The sequence below is a fragment of the Macrobrachium nipponense genome, chromosome 43 (genome assembly GCF_015104395.2).
Source record: "Macrobrachium nipponense isolate FS-2020 chromosome 43, ASM1510439v2, whole genome shotgun sequence".
NCBI lineage: Eukaryota > Metazoa > Arthropoda > Malacostraca > Decapoda > Palaemonidae > Macrobrachium > Macrobrachium nipponense.
Window position 1 is genome coordinate 2,864,511 of NC_061104.1, and position 15,088 is coordinate 2,879,598.

The window sequence follows — 15,088 nt, forward strand, 5'->3', positions numbered from 1 at the left end:
TTAGTTGCAGTGGTTGTTATAGTTGTAGTATCCGTAGTGGTAGCTGTCGTAGTAGCAGTGGTTGTTGCAGTTGTAGTATCCATAGTTGTAGCTGTGGTGGTAGGAGTCGTAGTTGGAGTTGAAGTATCCGAAGTGGTAGCCGTAGTTGTAGCTGTGGTTGTAGGAGTGGTAATTGCAGTGGTTGTTGCAGTTGTGGTATCCGTAGTGATAGCCGTAGTTGTCCCTGTGGTGGTAGGAGTGGTAGTTGCAGTGGTTGTTGCAGTTGTGGTATCTGTAGTCGTAGCTGTGGTAGTTCCTGAAAAAAAAATGAAAAATATAAGAATATAAAACATTTGATAATTTAGAATAATTAGATAATAAATGTGATGTAATGATTAGCGATCTTTTTGATCAGTAATCACTGATAAATCCTTTTGATTTTCTTCGAAATCCTTAAAATCCTTAAAATCTGAATAATATTTTTGTCAGTAGAAACTACTTCAGATAAGCTTTGTAATCTTTAAAATCACGACGTCTATAGAATCGAGATAACCTTCGTAATGCTGATAAATCCTTCGAATTTACTTAAAAAGTCCTTCAATCCTTAAAATCTCAATCAGCTCTCCTGATAAATCCTTCAGGTTTACTTTAAAATTCCTTCAATCACAAAAATCTAAATAATCTTTATTGTTAAATCCTTCAGATTAACTTTGATATCAATTAAATCTCGAATATCTTTGTTGATAAATCCTTTGAATTTCATTCGTAGACTTTATTCTTTGAAAATCCATAAAACCTATAAAATCTTTGTTGATAAATCCTTCGGAATTACTTTCAAATCCCTAAGATCTAAGGTAAGGAAAGTTTTGATGAAGGTTAGATAATGAAAGGATAACATAATGAAGAAGAAAGAAAATAAATATAATTATTGTTCAGAGCTGAAGTTATTGTTCATAGACCTTTTATAAATACAGCCATTATTTATGAAGAACCAAGCTTGATCAAGCAGTTGTAATCAAAAGTATAGGAAAAAAGAAAATGAAGGTTTTTTAACAGTGAACTATGGGAAAACAGAAAATGAAAGTTTTTAAACAGTGAAGTATGGGAAAACCGAAAATGAAGGTTTTTAAACAGTGAAAGGAAGATATGAGTTAAACGAACAAATATAATTCATACTGGTACTAAAATCCCAAATGAGGATTTAAGTAAGATATAGATAAATAAACCAATGTAATTTTTACTAGTGATTCATAATAGAATAGGAATCACAAGGTGGAAATTGATGAAGATATTAAGAAATAAAGGTAATTCTATGATAAAATTAATACATAGCATATTGTATAAAAAATATTATTAAACTCTAATCTTCGGTTATAAACCCATAAACGCCGAGCCTTTATTTATATTTACAAAAGTATCTGTCGTATGCTGGCGGTGTTCAGGATTTAGTGCTGAAGCGGAAAAAAAGTTTTTTTAAAAAAATCACAACACGCTTAGTTTTTAAGATTAAGAGTTTATTTTTTGCTCCTTTTTTTTTCATTGCCTGAAGGTTAGTATGCACCCATCAGAAATGAAAAAAAATCATTATTAAATATAAATATTGGAATATATGACAGCACGAAAAAATAATTTCATATGTAATTGTATACAAATCGCGCTATGAGCAAAATGGTTAAAGTTAATGAGTTATTTTTTGTCGTTGTATTGTACACTAAATTGCAATGACTTTGGTATATAACAAATTGTAAAACGATCAAAGCAACACAGAGAACATACCATCACAAAATGATGCATGAATTCGTAACATGCAGACCTAAAAATAATTTTTTTTTTCTAAAATTCACCATAAATCGAAATATTGTGCTAGAGACTTCCCGTTTGTTGCAAAATGAAGGTAAGTGATTGAATACTGATAGACTGTATGTGTTTTAGCTTGCAATTGCAGTTTTCGACCATTTCGGTCAAGTTAAAGTTGACCGATGGTCGAATTTTTTCTATTTATCGTGATTTATATGAAAATATTTCAAAACTGATAAAAGCTACAACCATGAGTTATTTTTTGTTGTATTCTACATGATATTGCGCACATTTTATGTAAGGCCTAATATAAAACGGTGCGAAAATTACGACAAGGTGACTAAAGAAATTCTGAGATTTTCAGCAGAGTTACAGTGCGCGGAGGGAAGGGAAAAGCTTTTTTCAATTTTTTTTCAATATCACCATAAATAATAAAAATATTGTGCTACAGACTTCCCGTTTGTTGCATAATGAAGGTAAATGATTGAATGTTACTAAAATGTAAGAGTTTTAGCTTACAATTGCATTTTTCGACCATTTCGGTCGAGTCAAAGTTGACCACAGTTTTAAATTTTGGCACTTGTGATTTATATGAAAATATTTCAAAACTGATAAAAGCTACAACCAGGCAATACGCGCCTTTCACAGTCCTGACAACGTTGGGATATCTTTGCAAACGTCCAGTTGCATCATAAATACGCTAACACTCGCAAAAGTTCTGCAAACCACAAATGCATCAAGAAATCGCTCTCTGACGATGCGTCGCTGATGCTTTGTAGTGCGAGAAGAAAGAAATTCGCGCATGTGCAGCTGGGTAATGCTTGTAATACAAACAACAGCATGATCTGTGAACTCCCAGCATCACTCAAGGGGCGTGATTTAAAATCTTTCGCAAACTAGGCTTGTAACTGTTTTTTTGCGAATATCTTTTTTTATGTGAAAAGTAATATTTTAGGAATCTATATTACCTAAAATTAAAGGCTTTCACCCTTTTACCTACAAACCTTTGGGTCAGCTCCTTGAATAACTAAGTAACTAAAGATTTAAGATCTGCAGAGCTAATCTTTATTTTAAAGTCTATACATCAGTATTGTGAAAAAAATGACAACTTCGTATAAAGGGAAAAAAACTCTCAGATGATGCTGGAAAATCACTGAATATAAATTCATGGGTAAAACAGTTTTTTTTACTTATTAAGTGATGGAAAAGGTTTCTGATGAAAAATAGTAAAATTATAATGATAATAATAGGGCAAATGAATCAAAGATACAGTTTTCATTTGTATAAGCAGCTATTTGAAAATAAGATTGGGGTCTCACTATTTACCAAAACGACCCTAGATATCCTTCTTACATAATTGTAATCTTGTTTAATTACTGTGAGTATTTCTTTTACGATTGCAAACTTGTTTAAACAGGGGACTTGAAGATAAAGGTATAGTGATCAGAGCAATTTAATTACTGGCATGTGTCACAAAAGTTAGACAATGAGAAGCACTTTTTTTTGTAGTATAGTCTAGTGTATTATGATATCAGGCAATTGTGGTATGAGATAATAAAAAAATATATTTTTTAAACTATTAACATAATAATTGAACATGATAATATTTGCATGCCTGGATAGAGACTTCTCAAAGCTGTAACTACCATCTTCAGCTCTTAACACATGATGGACAGTAAAATTTTAAACGAAAACTCTTACTCTACTCGTTCAGGAGACTTTTATCCATTAGTGAATCCAAAAGTCACATTCTGAGCACTGTATGACATTTGCATTATCACTCCTGACTACAAACGCCACAGGGATACTTTGGCAGAGGGGCAAACTTGACTTTCTTATGCTTTGGCATTTTGATAATTTGTATAGCAGCCAAGATACAATTGACAGAATCTGAACCTTTTCAATTTTTTTTATGCTGATACGAGGGCACATGAACAACCAATGCCCAGGTAATTACAGGTAAGGTATGAAGAAGCAAATAATAGTTTTGAAAATGGGCTGAAACCTAGTCAGTAGAGGTAAATAGAGAGGTGTGAGGAAGCCAAGGATGCCATTGATCAAGTTTAATAACAATATTAATAATATAATCATTATTTAAGAAGCCCATCAAGATACTCTACTGGATTACTCTACAATGGCATGGCAGTCTACGTAGCTAGTTGCTAAAACTAGTTACCACCATACATACAATACAAAACAAATGTCAGCTGATGTCACTTTAATTACTGTTTAAACAAGTTTACAATGATAACATAAATATACAGTAATTAAATAAGCTTACAATTATAAAACAAACATATCTATGTCCGTTTCGGACTCTTTGGTTGTTTCGGTGAATAGTGAGACCGTAAGAATGTACAGATATGCAAATTTCTCTGATGTAAAACCATTCTTGAGATTAAATAAACAAAGACTTTTAGATTCCCAGATTCCAAGTTTGGTAGCGTCTTCAGTGTGTGACTAAGGAAGTGTTGTAGTTGTAGTACCTGAAGTTGGGGTTGTGGTTGTACCAGTGGTTGTACCTGTCGTTATTCCAGTTGTAGTTGCAGTAGTAGTGTCTGTGGTGGTAGGTGTGGTAGTTCCTGTTGTGGTACCTGTTGTAGTTGCAGTGGTTGTTGCAGTGGTAGCTGTGGTGGTAGGAGTGGTAGTTGCAGTGGTTGTTGCAGTGGTTGTTGCAGTTGTAGTATCCGTAGTGAAAGGAGTGGTAGTTGCAGTGGTTATTGCAGTTGTTGTATCCGTAGTGGTAGCTGTAGTTGTAGGAGTGGTAGTTGCAGTGGTTGTTGCAGTTGTAGTATCCGTGGTGGTAGAAGTTGTTGTTGCTGTTGTAGTATCTGTCATGGTAGCTGTAGTGGTAGCTGTGGTGGTAGGAGTGGTAGGGTAAAAGGTCACTGACCTCCTCTTGTGTATTTGATAATAATAATAATAATAATAATAATAATAATAATAATAATAATAATAATAATAATAATAATAATAATAATAATAATAACATTTCACATGTAACGCATAGACAGTTTTTGAAACTCTCTCTCTCTCTCTCTCTCTCTCTCTCTCTCTCTCTCTCTCTCTCTCTCTCTCTCTCTCTTGCAATAGCCTGTCCAGACAGATATTCAACATTGATTCTACGTGAGAGAGAGAGAGAGAGAGAGAGAGAGAGAGAGAGAGAGAGAGAGAGAGAGAGGTGGGGGTGGAGGGGTCGTTCTCTCTCATTTTCTGTTGATTTGTCGATCATTTTAATTTTGCATCAATTTTTATGTTTTCTTGTTTCCTTTAATGTTTTTTCTTCTCGTCCTATTTATTTTATTCTTTTTTTATTGCTTTTTTATCAGATTTTCTGTTGTTTCCCTTTATTTTTGCTTTTTTATATTATATTATCCTTAGTTTCCTGTTATTGTGACTTTTTTTTATTACATTTCTTTTGTTTCTATTTAGATTCATGTAGGCACTTCGGAAGCACGAAAGAAATTAATAATAATAATAATAATAATAATAATAATAATAATAATAATAATAATAATAATAATAATAATAATAGTAATGGAGTTTGGAATAGAAAAATGCGCCTTAGTCAACATACAAAAAGGCAAAGTAACGAGAACTGAAGGGATAAAGCTACCAGATGGGAGCAACATCAAACACATAGATGAGACAGGATACAAATACCTGGGAATAATGGAAGGAGGAGATATAAAACACCAAGAGATGAAGGACACGATCAGGAAAGAATATATGCAGAGACTCAAGGCGATACTCAAGTCAAAACTCAACGGCGGAAATATGATAAAAGCCATAAACACATGGGCAGTGCCAGTAATCAGATACAGCGCAGGAATAGTGGAATGGACGAAGGCAGAACTCCGCAGCATAGATCAGAAAACCAGGAAACATATGACAATACACAAAGCACTGCACCCAAGAGCAAATACAGACAGACTATACATAACACGAAAGGAAGGAGGGAGAGGACTACTAAGTATAGAGGACTGCGTCAACATCGAAAACAGAGCACTGGGGCAATATCTGAAAACCAGTGAAGACGAGTGGCTAAAGAGTGCATGGGAAGAAGGACTAATAAAAGCAGACGAAGACCCAGAAATATACAGAGACAGGAGAAAGACAGAAAGAACAGAGGACTGGCACAACAAACCAATGCACGGACAATACATGAGACAGACTAAAGAACTAGCCAGCGATGACAATTGGCAATGGCTACAGAGGGGAGAGCTAAAGAAGGAAACTGAAGGAATGATAACAGCGGCACAAGATCAGGCCCTAAGAACCAGATATGTTCAAAGTACGATAGACGGAAATAACATCTCTCCCATATGTAGGAAGTGCAATACGAAAAGTGAAACCATAAACCACATAGCAAGTGAATGCCCGGCACTTGCACAGAACCAGTACAAAAAGAGGCATGATTCAGTAGCGAAAAGCCCTCCACTGGAGCCTGTGCAAGAAACATCAGCTACCTTGCAGTAATAAGTGGTACGAGCACCAACCTGAAGGAGTGATAGAAAACGATCAGGCAAAGATCCTCTGGGACTATGGTATCAGAACGGATAGGGTGATACGTGCAAACAGACCAGACGTGACGTTGATTGACAAGGTCAAGAAGAAAGTATCACTCATTGATGTCGCAATACCATGGGACACCAGAGTTGAAGAGAAAGAGAGGGAAAAATTGGATAAGTATCAAGATCTGAAAATAGAAATAAGAAGGATATGGGATATGCCAGTGGAAATCGTACCCATAATCATAGGAGCACTAGGCACGATCCCAAGATCCCTGAAAAGGAATCTAGAAAAACTAGAGGCTGAAGTAGCTCCAGGACTCGTGCAGAAGAGTGTGATCCTAGAAACGGCACACATAGTAGAAAAGTGATGGACTCCTAAGGAGGCAGGATGCAACCCGGAACCCCACACTATAAATACCACCCAGTCGAATTGGAGGACTGTGATAGAGCAAAAAAAAAAAAAAAAAAAAAAAAAAAAAAAAAAAAAAAAAAAAAAATATAATAATAATAATAATAATAATAATAATAATAATAATAATAATAATAATAATAATAAATTCTCTTTTATTGAAAAAGGAAAATTCCAACTCTAATTATGCAGAATAATCTTTATTACAAATTTTATTTCAACACAAAAATTCCAACTCTAATTATGCAGAATAATCATTACAAATTTTAATTCAACACAAAAAATCCAACTCTAATTATGCAGAATAAGCTTTTTTACAAATCTTAATTCTACACAAAAACTCAAACTCTAATTATGCAGAATACTCTTTATTACCTTTATTACAAATTTCTATTCAATACAATTTCATATGAATGAAACTTTTCTTTATAAGAGGATAAAAAAAAGATTTATGAATATATTTTGGCCAATGAAAAAATACTTAGGAAATAAATATTGGCCACTTACGAATAATGTCATTACACTTCCAAAGCTAATTAAGTCAAAAGGTTAGATATATTTATATGAGAAACTTATCTCTTCAGATTATATAAATTAAGGAACTTTACTCTGGATATATTCATACGAGAAACATTAATTTTTTTAGATATATGTAATTAAGGAACTTTACTCTGGATATATTCATATGAGAAACAGGACTTTTAGATATATTTATATAAGGAACATTACTCCTTCGATATATTTATATAGGGAACATATGTCTTCAAATATATTTATATGAGGAACTTTACTCCTTAGGTATATTCGTATAAGGAATATTACTCCTTCAATGTATTTATATAAGGAACTTTACTCTCTGGATATATTTATATGTGAAACATTACTTATTCAGATATATTTATATAGGGAAATTTACTCTGTAGACATTTATATATGGAACTTTACTCTCTGCATATATTTATAGGAGAAACATTACTTCTTAGATATAATTCTATAAGGATCATCAGTCTTTAGATAAATGTCTATAAGATATATTTATAGATATATTTAAAGGTTAGGTATTAGGTTTCCAGAGTTGCTAAACATTGCAGCAAAAATTATCAATAATTCAACATTTATTTAAAACCAAAATTCGGAGTAAAAATAACCTTTTTAGATGAAGATTTAAAATTAAAGTGATTATTGATATTAGAGTTATATTAAACTCAATTGTTATTTGCACCGGCGGGTCCAGTTGTGGTAGTTATAGTGGTACCTGTAGTGGTAGGAGTGGTAGTTGCAGTGGTTGTTGCAGTTGTGGTATCCGTAGTAGTAGCTGTGGTGGTAGTTGGAGTGGTTGTTGCAGTTGTGGTATCCGTAGTGGTAGCTGTGGTGGTAGTTGCAGTGGTTGTTGCAGTTGTGGTATCCGTTGTGGTAGCTGTGGTGGTAGGAGTGGTAGTTACAGTTGTGGTATCAGTAGTGGTAGCTGTCGTGGTAGGAGTGGTAGTTGCAGTGGTGTTTGCAGTTGTGGTATCTGTTGTAGTAGCTGTGGTAGTAGGAGTGGTAGTTACAGTTGTGGTATCCGTAATGGTAGCTGTCGTGGTAGGAGTGGTAGTTGCAGTGGTGTTTGCAGTTGTGGTATCTGTTGTAGAAGCTGTGGTAGTAGGAGTGGTAGTTACAGTTGTGGTATCAGTAGTGGTAGCTGTAGTGGTAGGAGTGGTAGTTGCAGTGGTTGTTGCAGTTGTGGTATCTGTAGTGGTAGCTGTGGTGGTAGTTGCAGTGGTTGTTGCAGTTGTGGTATCCGTTGTGGTAGCTGTGGTGGTAGGAGTGGTAGTTACAGTTGTGGTATCTGTAGTGGTAGCTGTGGTGGTAGGAGTGGTGGTTGCAGTGGTTGTTGCAGTTGTGGTATCTGTTGTAGTAGCCGTGGTGGTAGGAGTGGTAGTTACAGTTGTGGTATCCGTAGTGGTAGCTGTAGTGGTAGGAGTGGTAGTTGCAGTGGTTGTTGCAGTTGTGGTATCTGTAGTGGTAGCTGTGGTGGTAGGAGTGGTAGTTACAGTTGTGGTATCCGTACTGGTAGCTGTGGTGGTAGGAGTGGTAGTTGCAGTGGTTGTTGCAGTTGTGGTATCTGTAGTGGTAGCCGTTGTGGTAGGAGTAGTAGTTGCAGTGGTTGTTGCAGTTGTGGTATCCGTAGTGGTAACTGTGGTGGTAGGAGTGGTAGTTACAGTTGTGCTATCTGTGGTGGTAGCTGTGGTGGTAGGAGTGGTAGTTACAGTTGTGGTATCTGTAGTGGTAGCTGTGGTTGTAGGAGTGGTAGTTGGAGTGGTTGTTGCAGTTGTGGTATCTGTGGTGGTTGCCGTAGTTGTATCTGTGGTGGTAATAGTGGTAGTTGCAGTGGTTGTTGCAGTTGTAGTATCCGTAGTTGTAGCTGTTGTGGTAGGGGTGGTAGTTGCAGTGGTTGTTGCAGTTGTGGTATCTGTAGTGGTAGCTGTGGTGGTAGGAGTGGTAGTTGCAGTGGTTGTTGCAGTTGTGGTATCTGTAGTTGTAGCTGTGGTGGTAGGAGTGGTTGTTGCAGCGGTTGTTGCAGTTGTGGTATCCGTAGTGGTACCTGTGGTGGTAGCTGTGGTTGATCCTGCAAAAAAGGAAAAATATTAGAATATAATTTAGAATAATTAGATAATAAATGTGATGTAATGAATAGTGATCTTTTTTATCAGTAATTATTGATAAATCCTTTTGATTTACTTTGAAATCCTTAAAGTCTTTAAAATCTGAATAATATTTTTGTCAGTAGGTGATGAAAACTACTTCAGATAATCTTTGTAATCTTTAAAATCCCGACGTCTATAGAACCAAGATAACCTTCGTAATGCTGATAAATCCTTCGAATTTACTAAGAAAAGTCCTTCAATCCTTAAAATCTCAATCAGCTCTCCTGATAAATCCTTCAGGTTTACTTTAAAATTCCTTCAATCACAAAAATCTAAATAATCTTTATTGTTAAATCCTTCAGATTAACTTGGAGATCCTTGAAATCTCGAATATCTTTGTTGATAAATCCTTTGAATTTCATTCGTAGTCTTTAATCTTTGAAAATTCATAAAACTTATAAAATCTTTGCTGATAAATCCTTCGGAATTACTTTCAAATCCCTAAGATCTAAGGTAAGGAAAGTTTTGATGAAGGTTAGATAATGAAAGGATAACATAATGAAGAAGAAAGAAAATAAATATAATTATTGTTCAGAGCTGAAGTTATTGTTCATAGACCTTTTATAAATACAGCCATTATTTATGAAGAAGCAAGCTTGACTAAGCAGTTGTAATCAAAAGTATAGGAAAACAGAAAATGAAGGTTTTTAAACAGTGAATTATGGGAAAACAGAAAATGAAAGTTTTTAAACAGTGAAGTATGGGAAAACAAAAAATGAAGGTTTTTAAACAGTGAAAGGAAGATATGAGTTAAACGAACAAATATAATTCATACTGGTACTAAAATCCCAAATGAGGATGTTAGTAAAGATCTAGGGTAAGTAAACCAATGTAATTTTTACTAGTGATTCATAATAGAATATTAATCACAAGGTGGAAATTGATGAAGATATTAAGAAATAAAGGTAATTCTATGATAAAATTAATACATAGCATATTGTATAAAAAATATTATTAAACTCTAATCTTCGGTTATAAACCCTTAAACGCCGAGCATCTATTTACAAAAGTATCTGTCGCATGCTGGCGGTGTTCGGGAGTTAGTGCCGAAGTGGAAAAAAAGTTTTTTTCAAAAAATCACAACACGCTTAGTTTTTAAGATTAAGAGTTCATTTTTTGCTCCTTTTTTCTCATTGCCTGAAGTTTAGTATGCACCCATCAGAAATTAAAAAAAAAATAACATTATCATATATAAATACTATTGGAATATATGACAGCATGAAAATTTTTTTTCATATATAATTGTATATAAATCGCGCTGTGAGCAAGACGGTTAAAGCTAATGAGTTATTTTTTGTCGTTGTATTGTACACTAAATTGCGATGACTTTGGTATATAACAAATTGTAAAACGATCAAAGCAACACAGAGAACATATCATCACAAAATGATGCATGAATTCGTAACGTGCGGACCTAAAAACAATTTTTTTTTCTAAAATTCACCATAAATCGAAATATTGTGCTAGAGACTTCCCGTTTGTTGTAAAATGAAGGTATGTGATTGAATATTACTAGACTGTAAGTTTTTTAGCTTACAGTTGCAGTTTTCGACCATTTCGGTCAGTTAAAGTTGACCGATGGTCGAATTTTTTCTATTCATCGTGATTTATATGAAAATATTTCAAAACTGATAAAAGCTACAACCATGAGTTATTTTTTGTTGTATTCTGCATGATATTGCGTACATTTTATGTAAGGCCTAATATAAAATGGTGCGAAAATTACGACAAGGTGACTATAGAAATTCTGAGATTTTCAGCAGAGTTACAGTGCGCGGAGGGAAGGGAAAAGCTTTTTTCAAAAATTCACCATAAATCGAAATATTGTGCTAGAGACTTCCCGTTTGTTGCAAAATGAAGGTAAATGATTGAATGTTACTAAAATGTAAGAGTTTTAGCTTACAATTGCATTTTTCGACCATTTCGGTCGAGTCAAAGTTGACCACAGTTTTAAATTTTGGCACTTGTGATTTATATGAAAATATTTCAAAACTGATAAAAGCTACAACCAGGCAATACGCGCCTTCCACAGTCCTGACAACGTTGGGATATCTTTGCAAACGTCCTGTTGCATCATAAATATGCTAACACTCGCAAAAGTTCTGCAAACCACAAATGCATCAAGAAATCGCTCTCTGACGATGCGTCGCTGATGCTTTGTAGTGCGAGAAGAAAGAAATTCGCGCATGTGCAGCTGGGTAATGCTTGTAATACAAACAACAGCATGATCTGTGAACTCCCAGCATCACTCAAGGGGCGTGATTTAAAATCTTTCGCAAACTAGGCTTGTAACTATTTTTTTGCGAATATTTAAAAATCCACTTGGCACCCGAAAGACAATTTTAGTCGACGTACAATGCGTCCAGTCGGCGTTTAATGGTAAAATGCTTTTTTTATGTGAAAAGTAATATTTTAGGAATCTATATAACCTAAAATTAAAGGCTTTCACCCTTTTACCTAAAAACCTTCGGGTCAGCTCCTTGAATAACTAAGTAACTAAAGATTTAAGATCTGCAGAGCTAATCTTTATTTTAAAGTCTATAGCTCAGTATTGTGAAAAAATGACAACTCCATATAAGGGGAATAAAACTCTCAGATGATGCTGAAAAATCACTGAATATAATTTCATGAGTAAAAAAGTTTTTTTTTTTTTACTTATTAAGTGATGGAAAAGGTTTCTGATGAAAAATAGTAAAATTATAACTATAATAATCGGGCAAATGAATCATTTGTATAAGCAGCTATTTGAAAATAAGATTGGGGTCTCGTTATTTACCAAAACGACCCTAGATATCTTTCTTACTTGTTTAATTACTGTGAATATTCATTTTATGATTGCAAACTTGTTTAAACAAGGGACTTGAAGATAAAGATATAGTGATCAGAGCAATTTAATTACTGGCATGTGTCACAAAAGTTAGACAATGAGAAGCACTTTTTTTGTAGTATAGTCCAGTGTATAATGATATCAGGCAATTGTGGTATGAGATAATAAAAAATATATTTTTAAACTATTAACATAATAATTCAACATAATAATATTTGCTTGCCTGGATAGAGACTTCTCAAAGTTGTAACTACCATCTTCAGCTCTTAACACATGATGGACAGTAAAATTTTAAACGAACACTCTTGCTCTACTCGTTCAGGAGACTTTTATCCATTAGTGAATCCAGAAGTCACATTCTGAGTACTGTTTGACATTTGCATTATCACATTCCTGACTACAAACGCCACAGAGATACTTTGGCAGGGGGCAAACTTGAGTTTCTTATGCTTTGGCATTTTGATAATTTGTATAGCAGCCAAGATACAACTGACAGAATCTGAACCTTTTTAACTTTTTTTTATGCTGATACGAGGGCACATGAACAACCACTACCCAGGTAATTACAGGTAAAGTATGAAGAAGCAAATAATAGTTTTGAAATTGGGCTGAAACCTAGTCAGTAGACGTAAATAGAGAGGTGTGAGGAAGCCAAGGATGCCATTGATCAAGTTTAATAACAATATTAATAATATAATCATTATTTAAGAAGTCCATCAAGATACTCTACTTGATCAGTCTACAATGGCATGGTATTCTACGTAGCTAGTTGCTAAAACTCGCTGCCACCATACATACAATACAAAACAAATGTCAGCTGATGTCACTTTAATTACTGTTAAAAAGTTTACAATGATAAAATAAATAGACAGTAATTAAATAAGCTTACAATTATAAAACAAACATATCTATGTCCGTTTCGGACTTTTTGGTTGTTTCGATGAATAGTGAGACCGTAAGAATGTACAGATATGCAAATTTGTCTGATGTAAAATCATTCTTGAGGTTAATTAAACAAAGACTTTTAGATTCCCAGATTCCAAGTTTGGTAGCATCTTCAGTGTGTGACTAAGGAGATGATGTAGTTGTAGTACCTGAAGTTGGGGTTGTGGTTGTACCAGTGGTTGTACCTGTCGTTGTTTCAGTTGTAGTTGCAGTAGTAGTGTCTGTGGTGGTAGGTGTGGTAGTTTCTGTTCTGTTGGTACCTGTTTTTGTAGTTGCAGTGGTTGTTGGCAGTTGTAGTATCCGTTAGGTGGTAGCTTGTGGGTGGTAGGAAGTGGTAGGTTGCACTGTTTGTTGTAGTTGTTAGTAAATCCGTAGTGGTAGGAAGTCGGTAGTTTGCAGTGGTTGTTTGCAGTTCGTTAGTGATCCCGGGTTAGTGGTAGCTGTGTGGATAGTTGAAGGGTAGGTTAGTTCAGGGTTGGTTGTATCCGTAGTGGTTAGCCGTAGTGGTAGGAGTTCGTAAGTTAAACAGTTGTAGTATCGGATAAGTGGTAGCTGTGGTAGTTGGCAGTGTTGTTGCCTGTTGGTAGGATATCTGTAGTGGGTAGCTGTTGGTGGTTAGGTGAGTTGTAGTTGCAGTTGTTGTTGCAGGTTGTAGTTATCTGTAGTGGTAGCTGTGGTTGTAGGAGTGGTAGTTGCAGTGGTTGTTGCAGTTGTAGTATCCGTAGTGGTAGCCGTAGTGGTAGGAGTTGTAGTTACAGTTGTAGTATCGGTAGTGGTTGCTGTGGTAGTTGCAGTGGTTGTTGCCGTTGTAGTATCTGTAGGGTAGCAGTAGTGTAGCTGTGGTAGGAGTTGTATTGCAGTGTTGTTGCAGTTGTAGTACTGTAGTGGTTAGCAGTAGTGGTAGCGTTGTGGTAGAGTTGTAGTTGCAGTGGTTCGTTGTAGTATTTGTTGGAGTAGTGGTGGAGTAGTTGCAGTGGTTTTGAGCAGTGTATATCTGTGAGGTAGCAGTAGTGGTATGTTGTAGGAGTGGTATTTCGTGGTTGTTGCGTTGTAGTATCCTAGTGGTGCTGTTGTGGTAGGTTGGTAATTGGAGTTGTATCTGTAGTGGTAGCAGTAGTGGTAGCTGCTTTGGTTTGGTAGGAGTTGTAGTTTGCAGTGGTTGTTGCAGTTGTAGTATTTGTAAGTGGTAGCAGTAGTGGTAGGAGTGGTAAGTTGCAGTGGTTGTAGCCAGTTGTAGTAATCTGTACTGGTAGCAGTAGTGGTTACGTTCTGGTTGTGGTAGGAGTGGTAGTTGCAGTGGTTTGTTTGCAGTTTGTAGTATCCGTAGTGGGTAGCGGTTTTTGGTTTTTAGGAGTTGTACTTGGAGTTGGTAAGTTATCGGGTAGTTGGTAGCTGTTGTGTTAGGAGTCGTAGTTGCAGTGGTTGATGCTGTTGTAATATCCGTTAGGTGGTAGCGTGTGTAGCTGTGTGGTAGGATTGGAGTTGCCAGTGGTTCGTTTGCAGTTGTAGTATCCGTAAGTGGTAGCGTAGTGGTACTGTTGTGGTAGGGTTGTAGTTGCAAGTGGTTGTTGGCAGTTGTTGTATCTGGTAGTGGGTAGCAGTTAGTGGTAGGAAGTGGTTAGTTCAGTGGTTTGTAGCCAACAGTTGTAGTATCCTGTACCTGGTAGGCAGTAAGTGGTAGCTGTTTGTGGTAGGAGTGGGTAGTTGGCAGTGGTTGTTGCAGTTGTAGTATTCCGTAGTGGTAGCTGTTTTTGGTAGGATGGTAATTGGGTGTAGTATCTGTAGGGTAGCTGTTGGTGGTAGAGGTGTAGTTGCAGTGGTTGTTGCAGTGGGTTAGTTTATCCGTAGTGGTAGCAGGGTAATTGTAGCTGTGGTGGTCAGTTGGTTAGTTATCCTTTAGTGGTAAGCAAGTAGTGGGTAGCTGTTGTGG

General features: G+C 35.7%; 2 protein-coding genes across 2 annotated transcripts in view; both read right to left on the reverse strand.

The window, feature by feature from the left end:
• Window positions 1-7,626, reverse strand: LOC135213769 (histidine-rich glycoprotein-like). The gene is made up of 3 exons (XM_064247896.1): window positions 7,616-7,626; window positions 4,263-4,631; window positions 1-295 (listed from the first exon to the last, which is right to left on the reverse strand). The coding sequence occupies exons 1-3, from the start codon at window positions 7,624-7,626 to the stop codon at window positions 1-3; spliced, it is 675 nt and encodes a 224-aa protein (XP_064103966.1).
• Window positions 7,627-7,904: 278 nt separating this feature from the next.
• The window catches only part of LOC135213770 (mucin-2-like), a 70,443-nt gene continuing 63,259 nt past the window's right edge, over window positions 7,905-15,088 (reverse strand). The window contains exon 10 of the mRNA XM_064247897.1: window positions 7,905-9,307. Within this exon, the coding sequence (XP_064103967.1) occupies window positions 7,905-9,307 (1,403 nt within the window). The remainder of the gene's footprint in view (window positions 9,308-15,088) is intronic.